This window comes from Rhinatrema bivittatum, chromosome 3, assembly GCF_901001135.1.
Source record: "Rhinatrema bivittatum chromosome 3, aRhiBiv1.1, whole genome shotgun sequence".
NCBI classification, from domain to species: domain Eukaryota; kingdom Metazoa; phylum Chordata; class Amphibia; order Gymnophiona; family Rhinatrematidae; genus Rhinatrema; species Rhinatrema bivittatum.
In genome coordinates, this window is record NC_042617.1 from 534353012 (window position 1) to 534376731 (window position 23720).

The 23720-nt window shown below is 46.9% G+C and overlaps 1 protein-coding gene across 1 annotated transcript in view; it reads left to right on the forward strand.

The window, feature by feature from the left end:
* Window positions 1–23720, forward strand: part of CAD (carbamoyl-phosphate synthetase 2, aspartate transcarbamylase, and dihydroorotase) — a 363344-nt gene that overhangs the window by 11837 nt on the left and 327787 nt on the right. The window contains 5 exon segments of the mRNA XM_029596327.1: window positions 5797–5936; window positions 8703–8832; window positions 9776–9918; window positions 16212–16353; window positions 19341–19512. Coding sequence (XP_029452187.1) covers window positions 5797–5936; window positions 8703–8832; window positions 9776–9918; window positions 16212–16353; window positions 19341–19512 — 727 coding nt within the window.

Here is a 23720-nt window from a genome sequence, read left to right on the forward strand (position 1 = left end):
CCGGCACTCACGCCGCTTCCTCCCGACTCTGGCCCTTCACGCTCCATGCCCGAACCGCCGCCCCCGATCCGAACCTCAGACCACCGGAACCAATCCGCAATCCGGACACGCTGCTGCTACCGCCCGTGCTGCAGCCCCGACTCCCTCCTGCGTGCGCATGCACTCCTCGTGCAGGCCCCCCCACCTTCTGTCTCCTCCCTACCCCAACCAATCAGCCACCGCTGCCATGGCAGCGCGACCAGCCACCCAATCCCTGGCTTCCCCCTGTTCCCCCCCCCCCCCCCCCCTCACTGTCCTCCGCGCGACCTCGCGTCTCCCTCGCCCCTCCCCACCCCCCCCCCCTCCCTGAATCCGCGCGATCCGCCGAGTGGGCCTGGACCCCACATTATCCTGCCCGAGCGGACACAAGGTCCGCTCGAGCTTCCAGAAACTTTGTAATTTATTACACAAAACAAATATAGCAGACTATAACGCCTTTCTAATTTTTCCAATTTCATTCCTGGTGCAATGTCAGTTGACCTCTGGCTTTCTCTTCATTTTCTTGTAATTGGGGATCTTCTGTGCTTATCCTCTGCTTTCTTTTAGCTACTATTTTTGGCTGTGCTGCCTGTTGCTGGGAGCATATTTCCTGCATGTACCACTCTTTTAGTGAATAAATGTTTTCTAATGTTACGCCTGAGTCTTAACACTCATCTCGACCCCCGCCTCATGCTGTGACTTGTTCATGAACATTGTTTCCTCTGAAAAAGGTTTGCTATTTTGTGCATTATTCATAACTTTGAGGTATTTTAGATGTCGCATTATTCCCTATCCCTCCTCTAGGATTATACATATATAGGTCCTTATGTTTCACAAGGTTTTTGGTGCAGACCATTCACCATTTTAGTAATCCTACGCTAGACGTTTTCCACTTAATTTGCTTTTGGAAGTTTGGCCTCCAGAACCAGACATAATTATCCAGGTGAGGTCTCACCAGTGACCTGTGCAGTGGTGGTATCACCATCCCTCTGCATCTTAGCCATCCCTGTGACTCTGACTACTGCCTTGTCACGCTGTCCCTCTCTTGATTGGTGTACATCAGTATTTTTTACTTTGCTCCCTTGGAGTTCTGCAACCCAAATTCTACACTTTTTTGCAATGAAGCTTTCAACCACCTATTTGGAAAACCATACCATCTTTTTTTTTTTTTTTTTTTTTTTTTCTCATTTGTGTTCCTGACATGAAGATTTTTTTTTTTGCCTTTACTATAGTCCCTTTTAGTTTGACCTATTACATCAGAAAAGTTTCCCGATCTTGCTAGTGCCTCCTTAAAAGTACTTATCCATTTTAACAAAGTTAGGACTCTCGAAGTCTAGGATCCTGACCTTTGTGCGACTCCCTTTCTTCCTTTGCTCTTATATTAAACCATACCGTCTGATATAATCACTGGAGCCAGAGTGGTGACCTCTCTGGACATTAGAAACACTTTATCATCCTCGTCCCTTTTTGGTTTTTATTACCAGTTGCCAGAGGAGAGCCCCATGAATATACTTAGGATCTCTTTAACGCTGATTCTGTAGATGGGATGCTTCAGTCCACATCTGGTGGATTAAAATCTCTCACTTTAATTGCAGCCTTCTGTGTGTCATGGACTATATCTGTGTCCATCTCTTCTGCCTGTGCTGGAAGCATGTTACTCCTGGGGGAATTCTGCGCTACTGCGGAATGCAGAATTTGCGCAGAATTCCACCTTCCCGCAGATTTCCTCCACCGTCGCCTTACCAATTTCCTCCCTTGCCGGAAGAGGAGTCAAGACCTGAAGGACAGCGGCCATCGCGGTACAGGCAGAAAATAGAGGAGACCCTGGCATGCCGCGAACGTTCGCGGTGAAGATGAAGGCCCGGCGAAAAGGGAAGGCCCCCGTGTGCTGCGAACGGCGCGCCTGGACCTTCATCTTCGCTGCGAATGGAGCACGTCCCGTGGCATGCCGGTGAGAGAGAGGGGGAGGATGGCAGCATGGTTGGTAAGAGGGGGGTGGGCAGGATGAGAGAGCAGGAGGGTGTGAGAGAGAACATGGGAGGTAAGAGAGGGTGGGTGGGGGGATGCTCGAGTGTGGGTTTTAGAGAGAGGAAGCCTATATGAAGGGGAAGGGGATGCCGGTGAGAGAGGAGAGGGGGTGTGGGGGAGGGTGAGACACGGCTTGGTTGGTAAGAGGGGGAGTGGGGGGGGTGCTTGTGGGTTTCAGAGAGGGAACCTATATGAGGGGAGGGTGAGAGAGAGAGCATGGGAGGTAAGAGGGGTCTTGGGGGGATGCTTGAGTGTAGGTTTCAGAGAGAGGGAGCCTATATGAGGAGATTGTGAAGGAGGGTGTATGTGTATGAGAGATTGTGTATTAGAGGGAGCAAGTGTGTGAGAGAGGAAGGGACAGAGGGAGCCTGTGTGAGGGGCAGGACTGGGACTGGGAATAGAGTGGAAGGGTTTGAGCCTAGAGGTGAAGGGGAGAGATATTGGCAGGTGGAGGAGTTGGGCCTGAGAGGGCAAAGTGGCCAGGGGAGTAGGGAGAGCGAGTGGAAGGAACACTCTTACAGTGAATTTCTAGGGAAATTCTGCTCAAAATATTTAAAATTCTGCAACTTTAAGTAACAACTTTTTTCTGTAATTAAAAATGTAATTACTTAAAAGACTGTCATGTAAATTGTGTTATTTTGACCAATGTAAAGTTTGCAGAATTTTCAGTTTTTTTTGCGCAGAATTCCCCCAGGAGTAGCATGCGGCTCACTCTGATGTAGAAGAAAGTTCTTCCCCTCCCCCCCCCCCTTTCCAAGAGGACCCACAGCAGCGTCGCCTTTCCCCATTGCCCCCCTGCATTTCAGTTGTTTTAATATCTGATGTGGAAAATTCCCAGGCGCCAGATTGCCTCGACACCTATAAACTGCTTCTGGATCAAGAGGAGGCGCGACCATGGCTGAGGAGGTGGCCGCAGATCCAAGATGAGCTGCTGCAGGACTGGGACTGCCCGCCTTGCACATAGGGGAGAGGCCCAAAAAAAAAAAAGGACTATTTAGACAGGATGAATAAAAAAAAAAAAAAAAAAAAAGGCAAGCAAGAAAGTATAAGAGCACAAAAGCAAGGAAAAGGTTTTGAAAAGTACACAAAACAAAAAAAAACAACTAAATTATAAAGCAAAATAAGCCTCCCCCCAATAAGGATGACACAGAAAAATATTTTTCTGCTTTGGCTTTTAAAAGGTTTGACTGGGTAGTATTTTTCCACCCTTGTGTATTTAACATTAATTGTTTACATAAAGTATTGCTCTCCCCTTTTTTTTTTTTTAATTTACAATTATTTATGGCCTGCCACCCTCTGAATAGTTTGAGGTGGGGTACAAGACAAATGCATATTAAAAGCACAGCATGTAAGGACATTGCTTATCCATAGAATAATACTAGCTAGCAAGAACCCCAAACAAAAATGAACTAATTACTCCAAGCTGGAAGACAAAAAAAAAAAAAGACTGAACGTGCATAAGGCTTAATCAGGAATCTCACAGGCCTGCTTGAATAATAAGGTTTCAAAGCTCACTTAAACATTTTTGGGTCTGAAATAGTAGGCAATATAAGGGGTAATGGGTTCCACAGGAGGAGACCCGCTATTTGTTGTAAAAATTATTTTATTTCAGCATCTACTCTGTGATTTACAGCTTGTTCCTATTATGAACAGTTTTTTGTTTGGAGGTAGGAGGAGTGGATGGCAGAGATGGACGTAAACAAACCTGTTCTATGTAATCTGCCTTGGAAAGGTAAACACATTCACAGACCTGCCCAATCTAAATCCTGGGATGAATTTCAGATGGTTGCAGCTGAGCAGCAGCAGACGATAGATAAAAAAAAAAAGCAGGAAAGAGCTGATCAGTAAGGCCTTTACATAGATTGCCATTTTGCAGATGCCACAGTGTTATGTCAGTAAGTGAGTTGTTTTGCAAGTAGTAGAAATTTCTCATCACATCAGCACTGAGTACTTAAGGTTTATCATCTTCAGGTCCTCCTTTTTGTAATTGTGTAAGGAATACAGACCTCTACGCAGTGATGTGTGTCTGTTTATCTTGCCTCCTAAGTGCCCTTTTTCCCTCTCTTCTTGGTTGAGTCTGTTTGACTGTGTATCTTGTAATGTTCTCCAGAGATATGGTTTTCCTAAAACTTTTTGGTGCAGGAGGAAGAAACTCTGGAGCATGTTATGCTCCTTTATTGGGGAAGCATATATGCATATATATAATTTGAAAGAACAGTGTTGTCTCAGGAGTAAAAACAAGATGTCTGAATTAATTAAAAAATAATTAGTCCAGTTAGGCATAATTTCACTGTAGTAAATAGGATAATTTCACAGGGTCTCATGAAGCCTGTATATTAATTTGAACGCTTCCAACTTAAACTTTGTGATAGCTCTTTTCTTTCTATTCGTCCTGTACATTTATTGAATTTGTTTTGGCACATATTCTAAGAGGCTTCTTGTAATGCCTTCAGAGCAAATGCTCATCCTTAATGCAGCTTTGCTTTCTCTTCTGTATTACTTCATCTCTTACCTTTCAGACTTCTGTGTCTTCATCTACAAAACTTCCTTCCCTTAGGGAGATGCCCCCCCTTCTTCATACACTGCTGCCAATCACTGTCCTCCTTGCCACATACAAAGATTTATTTATTTACCAATGTTTCAGTAGATAATCTGATTTCTCTGTCATTGCTATGGAGACATCCAAACAAGGGGGACCTGCAAGCCCTTGGAAACCAGCGTATACTTAAAATCATTGTGTAACAGTTTATTGTGGCTTGGGGAGACATTGCAGCCTTTACCTGCTGTTTGCCACTGTTGTGTAGGCAGGATGCTGGGCTAGCTGGACCTGTAGTCTGACCCAGTTTGGCTATTCTTATGTTCTTACTAAGTTTTCAGGTAATGAGAGTTTTCTCGTTTGCTGAGTCCTATCCCCCCTACCTTTTTTTTTTTTGGAGTGAACTTGCCATCTGTCTCCTTATCTGACCTAGGGGGGTCCTTTGTCTGTAACCTGACTCCATTGGAGTCTGCTCCCGCACCTCGGAATTTGAGATTATGAAAGGAGGAAAGCAAGATAGTCTTTATATAGAATCCTCTTTGGGGCAGAAGGTAAGAAGGGATGCTGCTACTATAAGAAGCTTGCTGGGCAGACTGGGTGGACCCAAAGGTCTGCGCTAATTTTTTCCTGCACCCTCCGACTTAATATCATAGAGATAAGTTGGAGATCCCGAAAAGTAAAAAAAAAAATTTGAATTCGGGCCGAAAATTGGACGCTCTATTTTGCCGGCGTCCGGTTTCCGAGCCCGTGGCTGTCAGCGGGCTCGAGAACCGACGCCGGCAAAATTGAGCGTCGGCTGTCAAACCCGCTGACAGCCGCCGCTCCTGTCAAAAAGGAGGCGCTAGGGACGCGCTGGTGTCCCTAGCGCCTCCTTTTACCCGGATCTACCGCCGGACCTAATTTAAATACTGAATCGCGTGCACCGGCGAGTGGCCGGTGCGCGCGCCGGGAGAGCAGGCATTCGCCCTCACTCCCGCAGACTTTACTGTATCGGCCCGTCTGAAAGAGAGGTAACGAACCACATAATCAAAGCTATTTGGGAAGTAGCAAACATCCACGCAGGTCTGATGTTGGGCTGCTGCTGTTTTTTGTAGTTTTTTTCCTTTAAGACTGCATGCTGCACTGGTGCATAACTAATTAAGAATCAAATTGAATTGGTCTGCGGCTGAGAGATCTTTCTGTTCTCTTGTTCTCTCCCTTACCCTGTGTTGCAGTGTTCCAGACAGGCATGGTGGGTTATCCTGAGGCGCTGACAGACCCTTCATATAAATCTCAGATCCTGGTGCTGACCTACCCTCTCATTGGGAACTATGGGATACCGCAAGACGAAAGAGATGAGTTCGGGCTCAGTCGGGTAAGTGCAGCTGCCCCCAGGGCATTGCCCTTGTTCTGAGCAGAAGTGGCATGGCCTGGTAGGAAGGGAAGAAATTTACTAGTATAATGTACTACTCGTATAAACTGCACCCACAAGTGCCTTGAAAATAATAATAGCAGAAAGACGGGATGACGCCTCTGCTGTGGTTGAAATGGTGCGACTGATGTCCTGGGCCCTCTTCTCTTCTCCCTATATACTATCTCCCTTTGTACTCTGTTTTCTTCTCAAGGCTTTCAATACCATTTTTATGCTGATGACTCCCAGATTTACTTTTCTACGCCAGAAAGTTCACCAGAAGTGCAGTCCCGGATCTCGGCCTTATTGTCGGTCATTGCTGCCTGGATGTCCTGCTGCCCACCTTAAACTCAACTTGGCCAAAGAAGAGCTCCTTATCTTCTCCCCCCAAGCCCACTGCCCCTCTTTCTCCTTTCTCTGTTTCTGTGGAGAACACGGTCATCCTCCTGGTCCCCTCAGTCCATAATCTGAGTCATCTTCAACTTCTCTCTCTCTCTCTCTCGCGTTCTCTATGCATATCCAAGATGTTGCTAAAACGTGCCGTCTTTCTCTATAACATTGCCAAAGTCTGTCACTTCCTTTCTGAACACATTACCAGAACCCCGATCCACTCTCTCATCTCCACCTGCTTAGACTATTGCAACCTGCTCCTCACAGGTCTCCCAGCAAGCCATCTCTCACCACTACAGTCTTATCCTAAATTCAGCCGCATGACTTATCTTTCACCAGAGTCGCTACTCTCACATAACTCCTCTTCTGAAGTCATTGCATTGGCTCCCTATCTGTTCCCACATACAGTTCAAGCTGCTCTTTCTCAACTACAAATGCCTTCACTCTGTAGCACCTCACTACCTCTCCTCTTTTTTATATTCTTTTCACCACTCCTCGTGCACGCCGCTCATCAGGCAAGCCACGCGTATCTGTGCTTTTCTCTACCAGCAATTCCCAGCTCTGTGCTTTCCATCTGGCTGCACCATGTGCTTTGAACAGACTTCCTGAACTCATATGTCATATGCTCTCTCTCGCCATGTTTAAATCCCATCTAAAGACCCACCTTTTTGAGGCTGCATTTAAATCTTAGGCCTAATTGTTTCATTAACTTTCTTTTTCTTTTCTTTACTTTTTTTTAACCATTGCTTACCTTATGTAATGACCCAAATCTCTTGTCCTGTGTGTTTGATTTATTAGGTTGTAAGCTCTATTGAGCAGGGACGGTCTCTTTTTTTGTTTGTACAACGCTTTGTATGTTGTGTAGTGCTGTAGAAACAAGTAGTAGTAATGTAATACAGTGATGGTTGGGGGGAAGCATTAAGGAAGTCACATGGAGATTTCTAAGATGACTTCGTTAAGATGCATTGAACTGGGGTGAAAATGGGATTAGAAACTAGGACTCCATGTTTCATAGGTTCTCTAGGCTACTTCTGAAACCTTAGCCCTGTCTGCCTCATGCATCTAATCCTTCTCCCTGGGTGCTTGGCTTCCAGCCTGCAGGGAGGATGTGCCTGTGAGCTTTCGATGGGATGTAAAAAAAAAAAAAGACAAATTATGTCACTGTGAGTGTAGTGCATGCACTGTGTGAGTGCTGCCTCTTTTCTGGTTTACAATCTTGCATTGCCTTTTCTGTGACCTTGCCCAGCAGCCACTGTGATAAGAACATCATCCTTGTAATCCTGGTGCAAAAGTTATCTGCTTCAGACAGGGGAGATAGACACTTAGACATACACAAGCAGGTAAATACAGGAAGAGGCGGAGGGAGTTGGACCGAGATCCTCCTGCCTGAGCTTATAGTGTTAAGGTCCTTTTCTTTGTGGTGGTGGGGGGGGGGGGGGGGGGGGGGTTGGGAGGGAAGAGGAGAGGAGAGGAGTGCAACTGTATAGGCCAGTCTCTGTTAAACTACAACATCAACCGATAAAACGTCCAACATATATTTCAAAATTATATATTGTAAGTTTTATTGTTTGTCTGTATAATCTTGAAATTTCTGATAAACTCAGCTTAGGGCTTTCTATTTATTGGGGCATAAATATAGAACCAGGTGCAGGACCACTGTTTTCGTCATAAAAACAAAACAAAACAGTAGGGCACTGATGTACCGTACACAGCCAGCCATGCATTATGACCACATCTGGAGAGCGGAACTTTCAAATTCCACAGATGTCTGCCTCAGAATCTGCAGCAAGTGGGAGGGGTTGGACATGGAAAGACGAGAGAGGGTAAAATAATTGGGGGGAAAAAATGTGGGGCATGGGAATCCCTATGCAGTCTTATCTGTTCTTTCATGCCCTGCTTACAACCAGAAATGTTTTTCACAAGCCGTGCCCAGGATTGAATCTTGGAAGCTGTATGTTCTCTGTCATTGGAGCTGTGAGCACAGTAGGCTTATACAGCTGTAAGCAGGGAATGTTTGAAGACTCATTATATTCCAGTATGCAACATTCCAACTTTAAGTAGCCACTCCTGACAAGGTGAAGGTGCCCTTACCTCAGTACTCACATTTCTTCATCAAGAACTCTTGAAGAGGTCTGATTTTTTTCAGGATATCCACAATGAATATTCAGGATGTGTATTTGCATATGTTTGGCCTGAAAACCTGTTTACTGCGTCTATTTTGATTATAATGAAAAGCAGATTTGCTCGGGTCTGACGAGGACCAGCTATGAGAATTACTAATTACTTATAATTACTTATACGTTTTCCCTCTCACCCCCTTCTCTTTCCATAACTGCCCAGTGGTTTGAATCTAGCCAAATCCATGCATCGGCACTGATCGTGGGGGAGAGATCACAGATCCCTAGCCACTGGTGCTCTGCCTTGTCGCTGGACCAGTGGCTGAAAGAGCAGAATATTCCTGGACTGGAAGGTAAAGTCATATAAGGCAGAGGATAATGCAGATAATGGCCTCTCTTCTTCCACTGGTTACGTGAATCCACTGTTCCCTGAGGGCAGCGCTCGGCATTACTTGGCCACTCTCTCTTTTCTGGGCCGATGTATGTTTAGAACCGTGACTTGTATTGGTTGCTGTGTTTGTAAGCTTGTAAGCTGTATTCCACCACTCTCTCGGGAAAGTAAATCTCTCTCCACCCCTTGCTCTTTGCATTATTCAGGAAGTGGGCCTTAGTAATCTGACTTCAGAACTGAGCAATAAAACTCCTAGGGTAGGACTCATGAGTTCTGATCCATACCCTTTACTCTGCGATCCCCTCAGTTGTCACTTTATTAACCTTACTTTGGCTGTGCCGACACTTCAGCCTCTCCTTTCCTCGCAGGAAACATTTATGTAGTGCAGGTCTCAAAAGCGGTAGACAACCTTTCCATCTTGGAGGTGCCTGCATGTGTGCTTATAGCCTCCTGTGGTTATTAAAAGCTTGACAGATCCTAGGGTTGGAAACTTTCTGGGCTCTGTTCACCTAGGTTCTGTACGTGGCAGGGCACGAAACTGCCACTGAGCCACCAGAGTGGCACTTATTAATTTTCTAAAATAATTTATTGTATGTTGGTGTTGTAAAAAGCTATTAAATAGGTATCATTAAAACCTTGTTTTTGGCATACAGACAATAGGTTACAAGTCTGTGCCATGGTTTTTACCCTAGTAATTGACTATTGTGAGATGTCTTTTTTTTTTTTTTTTTATAGTCTGTGTTGCTTCCTTTGGTTCTGCTCCTGTTCAGTATGGAAATAGTTTGTTCATTTCTTTACACCATATTTTATCAAATTTTGAATTCCAAGCTTGTTAATCTCTTCTCTTCGTATCAGTTAAATGTGTATTAAAATTTTGCTGACATTTTGGTCCTGTCTGTGTTCAGGAGTAGATACCAGAGCCCTGACTAAGAAGATCAGAGAGAGAGGAACAATGCTGGGGAAGCTGGTTGTAGATGGTACAGATGAAGGCACCATTCCATATGATGACCCCAGCAAAAGGAATCTGGTACAGGAGGTCTCGCTAAAGGTAAGCCAGGTCTCCTTTTCAGCTGGGTTTAGGTGGGATGACATAGGTTGATGACCCGTCCCTTCAAGGGTGGCTCTCATCCCTCTCTACTCCTTGCTGGGTGAGTAGGGCACTGGAGACTTCATTCTGGGAGGAAGCTCTAGTTCCAGTCTTGGGCCACCGTTGAACCTTCTCTCAGTGGACACGGTAGATAAAGATGAATTACCTGTGTGTACCCGGATCAGTCCAGACTGCTGGGTTTTGCCTCCCTTCCAGCAGACGGAGACAGAGAAAAACTTTGAGAGCACACTCTCTTAACCTGGTGTGCCACCTGCATTTCCTCAGTATTTCTCTGTTTCCAGCAGATGGAGATGATGCAAACCTGCAGTCTGATCCCACCTTAGGGAATAAAAAAAAAAAATTGAAAATATACCATCTATCAAGCAGGACAAGAAGAAGTTGTGGTTCCTCCAGGGGGTTGGCAGGTCCTAGTAGTGGGACCATCCCCCCCTCCCCTCCTCCCCCATAGCAGGCATAATAGGAGCAGGATTGGTGAACCAGACTGCTCCCCTTTTCTATGGGATGCCGGGAGTGATAACCAGTGGTCCGGTACCTCCCCCTATCATTTGGAGCTGGAGAAGCCTTTTAAAAAAAAAAAAAAGGGAAATTGATAGCAAAAGAATCCGGTGTCTGCACACGTGCCGGGTAAGGTTGCGTGATCGCGATTGAGGTCTCGGCTCCCGGGTCTGTCTAACTTTTTTTCATTGGAGCTTTTGCACGCTCCCGTTTCCGCCAACCGTGCTGCGGGATGTTACATGTTCGGCTTGCGGGGAGCCATTTTCTAGGCTCTCCCGCACGGGTCTCTGTGCACGTTGCCTCCCCAGAGGGGAGGGTGCCTTGGGAGTGGTGGTAATGGCAGTGGGGAAGTCCCATGGTGCAGGAAAAAGGCCTGCTGCTTCTGAGGCTGAGGCTGATCCGTTCCCGCTCAGCATGGGAATGGCGGCCATGTTGAAAGCATTCTTTGCCGCTAAGGAAATATCGGCAGGGGGCGGGGATCTGCTGCCCGACCTGTCTCCGGCTGGCTTGAGCTGTGAGGAGCTATCAGATGATGACACCAATCCCCTGGAGGGGGATTTGAGGGGCCCCACCGGGTTTTCAGTTGACTTTGCACTTTTAATGCACAAAGCTTATTTGGCCAGCCAGTCTCACCCGGACAGTGTTCCTAGGCAGAGAACAGTTGAAGGTCCCCCAAGTGGCCGGAGCCATAGGGGACCATAAGGATTTGGAAGATTAGAGGTCCTTCTCCTTGGGGTGATCTCAGTGAAACTGTCTCTGGGGACTTAGGCCTCGCTGGGCCATTGGTGCATGCCTCCTCCACCCCCCCCCCCTCCTCTTGGCGGGGCTGACCTGGACGAGGAACCGGAAAAGACTTGCCCTTTGGATGGAGACGATCCCAAGGTAGTGCGCTTATTTCAGAAGGAGGAACTAGACCCTCTGATTCCAAATGTCCTGGCAGAGCTGGGTATGGTGCTCCTCCAGGATGAACAGAGCCCGGACATGGTGGACCCTGTCATGGCAGGCTTACGAGATCCAGCCAAGACCTTCCCTTTTCACCATATGGTTCAACAGCTACTGATCCAGGAGTGGGATACTTTGGAGATGGACTTGCGAGTAGGCAGGGCTATGGACAAGCTCTATCCCTTGCCGGAGGAGACACTGGGGCTTTGGAAGGTGCCCAAGGTGGATGCTTTGGTGTCACCGGTCATGAAGAGATCCATCATTCCGGGCGCAGGAGCAGCAACTCTTAGACCAACAGGATCAAAAGCTCGAGGTACATCTCAAGAAGATTTTTGAAGTATCAGCTGTCTGCATTCACACTTCAGTCTGTAGCAGCTTCATGGGTGCAACATTTGCTGAGCGCCAAAGATCCTCCCTCCTCAGGGGTCGGCGCAGGCTGAGCACTTGGAAGCGTCGGTGGCCTATGGGGCAGACACCCTATATGATCTCCTTCGTACCTCCTCCAGAACTGTGGTATCTGTGGTCTCAGCCAGGTGGCTTCTTTGGTTCATAATTGGTTGGTGGATGTCTCGTCCAAAGCTCAGCTTAGTGCACTTCCCTTTAAAGGCAAGTTTCTCTTTTTGGAGAAGATTTGGAGCAGCTGATCAAGTTTTTGGGTGACAAAGTGCACAAGCTGCCAGAGGATAAGCCTAAGGGAACTAGAGGTTTTCTCCCCACCCGCTCTCGTTTTCGGGGGCAAAGGCATTTCCATCAGAGTAGGGCGTCGGGAACAGGCCAGAGATAGTCCTCGGGGAGGTTCCAATCCTGGTCTGTCCTTTTGAGGGCATAGAGCGAGCCGTGATGGGGCTAGTCAGGAGTCCCTCGGGCCCAAATTCTCTCAGAGATATGGCCAGACCCATTCCTTCATCCCAGTGATTGTCGGATGCCTGTCCCTTTTTTTTTTTTTTTTTTTACGAGGAATGGGTCAAGCTAATGTCGGACCAGTGTGTTCTAAATTTCATAGAACACTGCTATGCTTTCGAATTTGCTCAACCTCTCAGAGACCTGTTTATGGTCTCCCTGCAGCTCCCCTTTGAAGAAACAAATTATTTGGCAAACCATCCAGAGATTATAGAGCCTGGGGGCTATCGTTCCTGTTCCCCAGGAAGAGTGGGGAACGGGCTGTTCCATTTACTTCGTACTACCGAAGAAGGAAGGCTCTTTCCACCTGATTCTGATCCTGAAGAAGGCGAACAAGACCCTCAGGGTCCCGTGTTTTTGGATGGAGACCCTGTGTTCTGTTATTAAGGCTGTGCACAGTGGGGAGTTCCTGGCTTCTCTGGATCTGACAGAAGTGTATCTGCACATCGGGATCCACAAGGATCATCAGAGGATCATCAGATGTTTCTCCGCTTCATGATCCTCCTAATGCATTTCCAGTTCTGTGCCCTCCCCTTCGATCTGGATACAGCCCTGCACACGTTCACCAAGGTGATGGTAGTAGTGACAGCAGCCCTCCAAAGGGGGGAGAGTTTTGGTTCACCCGTATCTGGACGACTGGCTCATCCGCGCGAAGTCAGAGGAGCTCTGCAAATAAGTGGTGGACAAGGTCTTGTACCATCTGAGGTCCTGTGGTTGGGTTGTCAACCAGTCCAAGTGTCATCTTTATCCTTCGCAGGTTCTGGACTTCTTAGGAGCACACTTCGATGCCCAAGTGAGCAGAGTCTTCCTAACGGAGGAACAAATCACCAAGTTGCAGACTCGAGTTCAACACTTGTTGGCAGCTTCGTTCCCCAGAGTTTGGGACTATTTGCAGGTCCTGGACTCCATGGCATCTTCTCTGGAGTTGGTCCCGAGGGCGGTTGTTCATATGAGGCCCTTAAGAAAGCATTGCTATCCCGTTGGGATCTGATGTCTGAGGAGTTCCAGATGGCCTTACCACTCACAGAGTCCGTTAGGTGCAGTCTTGGCTGGTGGCTTGTCCGAAAACACTTGAGATGCGAGGTGGACCTCTAGGTGTCTCAGTGGGTGATAGTGACCACGGACACCAGCCTCTCAGGATGGGGAGTGGTGTGCCGGTCGCAGTTAGTCCAGGGCCAATGGTCAGCGGAAGAGGTATAGAGGTCCATCAGTCACCTAGAGATGAGAGCGGTGCGTCTGGCATTAGTTTTCTTCCACTCTTGTACAACTGGTCAGTCAAGGTTCTGTCTGACAATGCGATGGCAGTAGCCTACATCAGCCATCAGGGAGGAACCAAGAGTCATCCAGTGGAGATGCTCATGGCCTGAGTGGAACAACATCTAGCCTTGCTGGCAGCGTCACACATTGCAGGGACAGACAATGTGCAAGTGGATTTTCTGAGCCACCAATGACTAGACCCCGGGGAGTGGGAACTGGCATTAGGAGCGATGGCCCTCATCTTGCACAGATGCGGTGCTCTTCATCTGGAGTTGATGGCGACTCAAACAAATGCTAAGGCACCATGTTTCTTCAGTCGCAAGAGAGAACACTGAGCAGAAGGGGTCGATGCCCTAGTGATCCCTTGGCCGCACGAAGTTCTGCTTTGTGTGTTTCTGCTATGGCCTCTAATAGGCAAACTGCTAAGGAGAATAGAAGTTCACCCAGGGAAGGTGATCCTTGTGGCCTCTGAGGCCCTGGTTCATCGACCTAGTCAATCACTCAGTGGACGGACCCCTATGACTGAGTCATCTTCCAGACTTACTGCGTCAAGGCCCTATATCTTTCAACCAGGCTGCTCGCTTTTGTCTGGCAGCCTGACTTTTGGAAGGAAGCAGTTAAGATAGAAGGGATATCCAGAGGATGTTATTACCACCCTGCTTCAAGCCCAGAAATCTTGGTGTCGCGAGCATGAAATCCTTCCTCGCCAGTCCTCTGTGGCCCAGATTCTAGCTTCCTTGCAAAAAGGCCTCAGCAAAGGGTTTTGTTTTTTGTTTTTTTTTAATTCCCTTTGTGTGCTGGTTGCGGCCTTGGGATGCCTGAGAGGCAAGCTTCATGGGGCGGTGCTGGCGGCACATCTGGAAGCGGTGCATTTTTCTTTGCGGGGCGAAGCATTTGAATCCCCTAGTTCATCCAGTCTGTCCGTCTTGGAGCCTTAATTTAGTCCTAAGGGTCTCGTGCAAGCTCCTCTTGAACCTCTTAAGGCTACCTTGAAGGATTTAACTCTGAAGACTGTGTTTTTTGTGGCAATCTGCTCAGCTCAGAGGGTGTCGGAAATTCAAGCCCTCTCATGCCGGTAATCTTTTTTTAAGAATTTCTGATTCCAGGACATAAGAACATAAGAAATTGCCATGCTGGGTCAGACCAAGGGTCCATCAAGCCCAGCATCCTGTTTCCAACAGAGGCCAAACCAGGCCACAAGAACCTGGCAATTACCCAAACACCTAGAAGATCCCATGCTACTGATGCACTGATGCAATTAATAGCAGTGGCTATTCCCTAAGTAAACTTGATTAATAGCAGTTAATGGACTTCTCTTCCAAGAACTTATCCAAACCTTTTTTGAACCCAGCTACACTAACTGCACTAACCACATCCTCTGGCAACAAATTCCAGAGATTTATTGTGCGTTGAGTGAAAAAGAATTTTCTCCGATTAGTCTTAAATGTGCTACTTGCTAACTTCATGGAATGCCCCCTAGTCCTTCTATTATTCGAAAGTGTAAATAACCGAGTCACATCTACTCGTTCAAGACCTCTCATGATCTTAAAGACCTCTATGATATCCCCCCTCAGCCGTCTCTTCTCCAAGCTGAAAAGCCCTAACCTCTTCAGCCTTTCCTCATAGGGGAGCTGTTCCATCCCCTTTATCATTTTGGTTGCCCTTCTCTGTACCTTCTCCATTGCAACTATATCTTTTTTGAGATACGGCGACCAGAATTGTTCACAGTATTCAAGGTGTGGTCTCACCATGGAGCGATATAGAGGCATTATGACATTTTCCATTTTATTAACCATTCCCTTCCTAATAATTCCTAACATTCTATTTGCTTTTTTGACTGCTGCAGCACACTGAGCCGACGATTTCAATGTATTATCTACTATGACGCCTAGATCTCTTTCTTGGGTGGTAGCTCCTAATATGGAACCTAACATCGTGTAACTACAGCAAGGGTTATTTTTCCCTATATGCAACACCTTGCATATAGGGGGAAAAAAAATTAAATATATATGTGTGTGTGTCGCTTAGAACGGTTCCCACCTTTCTGCCAAAGGTGGTCTCAGCTTTCCACTTAAATCAGTCAGTGGAACTTCTGGCCTTTCCCAATATTGAGCTGGATGCACCTAATGCTAGAGAAATGAGTTGCCCATATGTCAGGAGGGTCCTCTTATGTTATCTCAAGGTTACTAATGTTCTCTGGAGTGGCGCTAAGAAGGGGCACAAAGCGTCAAAAGCGACCATAGCTCATTAGTTGAAAGAGGCTATTGCTTCTGTTTATATTTGTTGTGGGCAGCCTGTCCCTGACTGTTTGAAAGCACATTCCATTCGGTCCTGGAGAGCAGTAATGGAAATAGCTCTTGGAGAGCTGCATCTTGTCCCTCGTTCTTGTTGGGTCTCTGCCAGATTAAGGCTATATGACTGAGGATAAAACTTGAAGATTATGTAGAATTGCTCTCTGAGACAGGTAGGAAAGAATATAGATGTGATAAAGGGGGAGGACTGAATACAAAACTTTTCTAGGATTACAAGGGGAAAAAAGTTTCTGTGAAAGTATTGAATCTGTTTTGCGTGGTTGGGAGTAACTTGTGTGATTAGTGTGTTCTATTTATTTATTTATTTTTTCTTTCTTTTATCGACAGGAGCTTCAAGTATTCAATCCCAGTGGTGCATTGAGGATCACTGCCCTGGACTGCGGTCTGAAATATAACCAGATCCGCTGCTTGTGCCAGAGGGGGGCTGCGGTGAGGGTGGTGCCCTGGAACCATCCTTTAGACAGTGAAGGTTACTATTTTCATTCAGTGCAATCGTAGCTTAGGTGGGGAGGAGGTGTATTTGAGGAAAGGAGGCTGGGAAAAACGGGCTCTTCTGAAGGGAGTGTATTGTGCTGCTTGTGTTCATACTCTAGATTAAAACCTGTCACTGCACGAAGAAGGTGGCAAAGTTGAGCAATATCTGAAACCCGAAGGATTTATCCTTGACCCGAAAACCCAAAGGATTTATCCTTGACCCGAAAACGTGCATTCTCTGTAGCTGGCCCACTATTGTGGAATTCCCTCCCAGATTATATCCGTCTAACCTCAAATCACAAAGAATTTAAGAAACATTTAAAAACTTATCTTTTCTCTCAAGCCTTCAACCTTAAGTAACATTTTTATCACTTGTTGCAACTTACCATTTGTTAAAGTACCAAGTACAGCCTGTTTTGTATAAATTGTATTGTTTTTAATTTATTGTGTATGTAAGTAACCATGTACACCGCCTAGACGGATAGCTTTCTACCCATTGTGTGGTATATAAAACTTTTAAATAAAAAAAAATAAATAAAAATAAATAAACTCCAAAATGGCATCTCCACAAGAGGGCACTTCAGGGGCCCCTACTCTGACTCCCCTTGGGGCTAACATGGACCCAGGGACCTTCTCCTGGTTGGAATTTTTCCAGGGGCTGCAAGCCTTCATTTGGACACAATCAGCCCTCCAGGAACTGATTGACCTGGAGTGGGATGCCCCGGAGGCAAACTTTAAAGGAGGTCGGGCCTTGGGAAGCCTTGTATCCTCTGGAACCAGCGACCAAGGAACGCCTACGTTTCCCGAATGTGGATGCCGTGGTCTGTGCTGTTTCGAAGCAAACAACCATTCCCGTTGAGAGAGGTGCACTGAAGGATACTCAGGATAGACGATTAGAATCCATCCTTTAAATGAGCCTTCGCAACAGCTATGACACTGCAGATCGCTTCCTACTGCACGCTGGTGGCACGCTCCTGCTTGCTCCTCTTGAGAGAGGCAGATAATTCCGGAACATATGCCGGAGAAGCAATTGAACCTGCCACAGCCTTCCTGATGGACGCAAGCTTAGACGTGGTATGTACCTAGACAAGAGGAGTAGCCTCGGTAGTGGCGGCCAGGAGGTAGTTATGGTTGCGTAACTGGTCTACAGACACAACTTCTAAGGCGAACCTCACAAGAATGCCCTTTAAGGGATCTCTCCTGTTCGGAAGCGAATTAGAGAAATTAGCCAGCAAGTGGGGTGAATCTCCAGTGCCTCGGCTTCCGGAAGACAGAGGAAAAAGATTCCAGCGTCCTTCTCCCAGAAGAACTAGGGGCAGAGGCTCTTAACGTTTTCGGCCCTACAGGAATTCATCATTTCAGGTACCTCACCCCGCCGGAAGGTCCCAATCCTTTCGGAAACAACAAACCAAGAGAGGAGCAGGTCTGGGGGCAGGCTCTAACCGAGCTCCCCAATGCGAATGGGCCGACCCATCCACAGGAAGAGGAAATAGGGGGTCGAGTTTCCCTTTTCTACCAACGATGGGTCGAAATCATGTTGGACAAATGGGCACTAAACATCATTCGAGAAGATTACTCTCTGGAGTTTCACAGCATCCCTCTGGACAAATTTATGGCATCACCCTGCCACTCCCACATCAAGAGACTGGCAGTGGAATCTACTCTGACAAGACTAATCAGCCTGAAGGCTATAACTCCAGTACCTACACCCCAGCAAAATACGGGGCGTTATTCCATCTATTTTATTGTTCCCAAGAAAGAGGGATCATTCCGACCCACCTTGGACCTCAAGAACGTCAACTGTCATCTGTGGATATTACACTTTTGCATGGAGACTCTTCGCTTTGTAATAATGGCAGTACAACCGGGAGAGTTCCTAACCTCCCTGGATCTATCTGAAGGCTACCTTCACATCCCAGTCCTTCAAGACCACCAGCGTTTTCTGCGCTTTGCGGTACTGGGATACCATTACCAGTTCCGAGCGCTACCCTTCGGCCTGGCAACCGTCCCCAGAACATTCTCCAAAATTATGGTGGTCATGGTGGCAACACTGAGGAAGGACAGGATCTTGGTACACCCTTACTTAGACGACTGGCTGATCAGGGCGAAGTCTTTGGAAGAGAGCCTGCAGGTGACCAGAGTCAAGAACCTGCTGCAAGAACTCTGTTGGGTCATGAACACGGTCAGGAGCAGTCTGCAGCCCTCTTAGTCTCTAGAGTAACTAGAGGCCTGTTTCGACACCAAACAGTACAAGGTCTTCCTCCCCCCCCCCCCCCCCCCCACCCTCCCGCCGTGAGGTTCACTCACCCTAGCTTGATACCACCAAGCTAGGGCGAGATAACATAGTACAAAATTTCATCTTTGTGAGACTTTCCTGACTCCAAATGATGTCAAATCTTCACCGAGATGTACTGTGCTGTTCGTACGTCTCACTCTACATGATAAACTGACCCCTAAACCACCACAGACAGCTCACCTCGAGCTACTAGATGTCCCTCCTATTGAGAGATAAATACTTGACTAATATGAAGGCTTTGTAGATAGTCGCTCTCTCTTGTTGTTCTAAAATTTATACTCCCCTTTTTCTTAGTATGGACATTATCCATGTGTTTTTATAGCATTTTGATGTATCTGGGGTAAATTGCTCCTTCAGCTAATTCTACTTAGGACAACTCAAAAGTGGTCAGCTAGCAGGGATTTTCAAATCAGGTCATTTGTCCAACTAAGTCTGAACTTAGCTGGACAAATGGCACTGAATATTAGCTTCCAAGTTACTATGCATATATATTCATTCATATTCTCTCTCTCTCTCTCTCTCTTATATATTTATATATATATATATATATATATATATATATATATATATATATTTTTTTTTTTTTTTTATTTATGCACATTCATAGCTGTGATCAGGTTTGGCATGTGTCATTCTATTTCCCTGTTAGAGTGGATTTGATCATTCTCCTTTCCTCTCTCTTCTAGAGTTCGATGGCCTGTTTATCAGCAATGGTCCTGGAGATCCTGTTTTCTGTCAGGAAGCTATAGACAACATCCGACAAGTGGTCACAGAGGAGGATCCAGTACCTGTGTTTGGGATCTGCCTGGGACACCAAATCCTCTCACTGGTTATTGGAGCCAAGACCTACAAAATGAAGTAAGTATGACAAGTTTTTCCCTTCTCCAGTCTCTGTTGGAATTTTAACAAAAGAAGAGTCCTGGAAAGACAAAATTGATGACATTAAAGGGACCATATATCCATAGCTTTCACTATAAATGTGTTCTATAAGCAGTGGTATAGGAGAGGCTGAGCAGAATTCAATAAGAGGGAGGGTGTGCCCTACTTCTGAGGGAATTCTGTGCACAAAAACTTAAAATTCTGCAAACTTTATATTTGTCATGTAAATTGTTTTATTTTGACCATCTTTAAGTAATTACATTTTAAATTAATACAGAAAAAAGCTATTACTTAGAGATGCAGAATTTCCCTAGAAATTCACTGTAAGAGTGTCCCTTCCACTCGCTCTTCCTACTCCATGGCCACTTTGCCCTCTCAGGCCCCAACTCCTCCACCTGGCAGTATCCCTCCTCCTCCTCTAGGCTCAACCCCTTCCACCCTATCACCAGTCCCAGAGTTTGACCCCGTTCTCAGTACTCCCCTCACTCAGGTTCCCTCTGTCCCCCCCCCCTCTCTCTCGTACGCATGCACACCCCCTCATAAGGCTCCCTCACTCTCTTGCACGCACACACACTTCCCCTCATACAGGGTCCCTCACTCTCTTGCACGCACACACACTTCCCCTCATACAGGGTCCCTCACTCTCTTGCACGCACACACACTTCCCCTCATACAGGGTCCCTCACTCTCTTGCGCGCACACACACATCCTCATACAGGCTTCCTATATCTCTCTCACGCACCCCTTCACACAGGCTCTGTCTCACACATACACAATCCCTTCACACAGGCTAGCACCCTCACATACACACGAGCTCCCAATCTCTCACACATACACACTCCTTCACAATCTCCTCATATAGGCTCCCTCTCTCTGGCACCCACACTCAAGCAAACCCCATCCCGCTCTCACCTCCCATGCTCTCTCACACCCTCCTGCTCACCCCTGAGCGCAAAGCGTGTCCCGTGGCACGAGGGAGCCGCCTTCTTCACTGCAAACGGCATACACTCCGTTTGCAGCACATGGGGGCCTTCATTTTCACCGCAAATGGTGTGCCGGGGCCTTCATCTTCGCTTGCTTCATTCGCGGCATGCCAGGGTCTCCTCTGCCATTTTCTGCGCAGGGGGAATTTTGCGCAAATTCTGCACACCGCAGAATTTGGTAAGTATTTGTTCAGGCTACTAAGGTGCAGGATGTGATGGTTAAGAAAAGACAGGTGGGAATTGACGTGGGCAGAAGATGTCATGATTTCTGTGGACCCTTTTCTTCTCCGTGTCTTGTGGTCATTCAGCAATGTTGAATTGGTAGCTACCGTAAAAGAAGAGGGACCTAGAAGTAATTGTTATGGTAAAATGAAGATTGCTAGTCATTGTGATGAAGCATTGGAGAAAGTTAGCAAGGGCTTGGTTGTATAAGGAGATGTGTGACTGGTAGAAAATGGAGGTGATCCTGCCCTTTTATTGGTCACTGGAGAGAACCCAACTAGAGAATTGTTTTGGCTCTGAAGAACACAGCTTTGTAAGGACAGTGAGGCACAAATCAGATAGTTGGGGTTACGACTGTAAGCTACCGGATAGCTCCACTAGTATAGTGAATTATAGAGACTAGTTTGCTTGCTTGTAGCTGTACACTGCATTTGTTTGCAGTGTGATAAATTCTGTTCCCTGTATGTACCCGGATCAGTACTGTTCTCAGAACTTCAAGCGTTGTCCTGTAGGGATCCTTTCCTACGTATTACTACCTTGGGAGTTTCTCTTTGCACCGTTCCTTCCTTTTTGCCAAAGGTAGTTACGGCTTTTCATGTCAACCAGACAGTTGAATTACCAGCCTTTCCTAAGGACGATACAGAGGCATTATGACATCCTTTGTTTTATTTGCCATTCCCTTCCTAATAATTTCTAGCATTCTGTTTGCTTATTTGATCTCCACAGTACACTTAGCCGACAATTTCAATGTATTATCCACTATGGATATCCATTTGGAAGCCCAATCTTCCAGTCTCGCAAGGTCCACCTGCAATTCATCACCATCCACTTGAGATTTAAGTACCATTATTCATGGAGTACTATATCTTTTTTGGGAGGCCAAAACTGTATGGAGCTCTTGGAGGAACCTTGATGAGGATATTGAGAAAGTATGGAAGCAGTTCAGAGAACAGCTATGAAAATGGTACCTGAATCTGCAAAAGAAACCTTAAAACAGAGGCTGAAGGCATTAAAAATGTTTTATCTGGAGTCCAAGATGGCTTCCAAAGAGTGAACAGCAAACTCTGAGTTCCGGAGGCGTCTTACTTGGTTTTCGCCTTAAATTACTTTGAATTTCAATTTTCTTCAGGAAATCTACGTGCTATACCATGCCACATACAAAGCGTAAGGCAAAAATAAAAGAAGTTACCTCAACGCCGATTCAAATGACTAGACAGCCCCGGATCGAGGAAGTCTTTGCCAGACTCATGCAACCGTTGCCAGAGGGAGGGGCCGCTGAAGGACACGGTGAAGAGCAGATGCTGAGCCTCCTGGCTGAATCATCTTTGAGCCCTGGCGCGTCAGCCACTCCGGAACCACCGCTCGAAAATTTGGAATCCGAGTTGTTAGCAGCAGCTCTACTGGAGAGGAGAATGGCTTCGTTGGAGGTAGGCACCCAGAGAATGAACGACAAAGTTTCGTTGCCTTCGGAGAGCCCAGCTACAATGGACTCCAGTGGCCTAGATATCGAAGCACTGTATTGAGCAGGGGAAAGAGGTGAACCCATTGAGGTGGGTGTGAGAGAAGGAAATATTCAAGTTTTGTGGTAATCCATTGTTAAAAATAAGGAGAGCTATATCATCCATGGAAAAGTTGTTCCCTGTACGAACCCGGATCAGTCCAGATAGTGGGTTGAGCCTCCTGTCCAGCAGATGGAGCCAGAGAAAAACTGAAAGGGTATCCTACAAGAGGACAATGCACACCCTGCGCCCCTCAGTATTTCTCTGGCTCTAGCAGATGCAGACAGAAGAACCTGGTTCCCTCTCCTTAGTGATATTTCTTTATTTCTTCTTGTGAAGGCTTCCATCATATCTTCACTGGGTCAAGCAAGTATTGTCTAAAACAAAGAAAAAACCCCCAAAAAACAGGAACAGTGATTTTCCATTTCTCTGGAGACAGTTCTAGGGGAGTCCTATGGGAGATTTTCCCCTTGAGTAATCAGCCTAGGTCTCTTATCCCTGGTGGCCTTCAATTTCCCTGCCTAGGGGTGATACTGGTGGTCCAGTCACTCCCCCTCTTTTACACTTGGTGACCCAGAGATGTGACTAGTCCTCTGGTCTCGTGGCAGAAATGTTTTAATTTCTCTGCTGTGGCACAAACCTTTCAGCCTATTTAGGTGATTTCTTTCAAAAAAGAAAAGGAAAAGAAAAATTGAAATGTGTAAAAAGTAGGAAAAAGGCAGTTCTTCATGGCTGAGCGCCGTCTGGCAGGGAAAGCAGTTCAGTCGGCTCCCCCGCTTCAAAGCAGTCAGGCTCAGCTGATTCACTCGCAGCTGACTTACCGATGCGGAGATCATCTTTTTGTCTTGCCTGCAGAGAGCCTGCCTCGCGGCTCTCCCGTGACGGGCTCTGCTCGGTCTGCTTGCCTGGAGGGGAGGGATCCTCCATGGCTCCTTTGAAATCGACGACCCGAGGTCGGGTCAGCAAGCATGCATCCGGGCCGTCCTCCTCACAAAAAAAACCACGGGAACGGCAGACATATTGTGCCCGGACCTTGCAGCAGACTTGGACCCTCAGGGGGGAGGAGAGCCGGATTTTTCTCAATTGCCGCCTGACTTAATCTCTATGGGCTCTCCTGATGCAGATTCTGACCCTCCTCGAGGGGCCCCTCCCCCTCAGGGGCCCGGCAGAGCACACCCTCCTTTTTCCCCAGAATTTGTGCTCCTCTTACATAGATCTTTTTTGGCAAGCTTGGAGGAACAGGGGGATCCTGCTCCGGCCCCCCCCCCCCCTCCAGTGAAAATCCCTCGATTGATCGTTAGCCAGGGCTCTGGCACCCTAGACTTGCAGGGTACTACTAGGATCAGGAGTGTACCCGGTGGGCCGGATCCACCTGACCCTCCCGCTCCGCTGCCAAATCCAGATGCCGACCCGGATCTGTCGCTTGTAAATCCTCCCTTGGAGAGAGATGACCCACAAGCTTTGAGATTATTTAAACACGAGG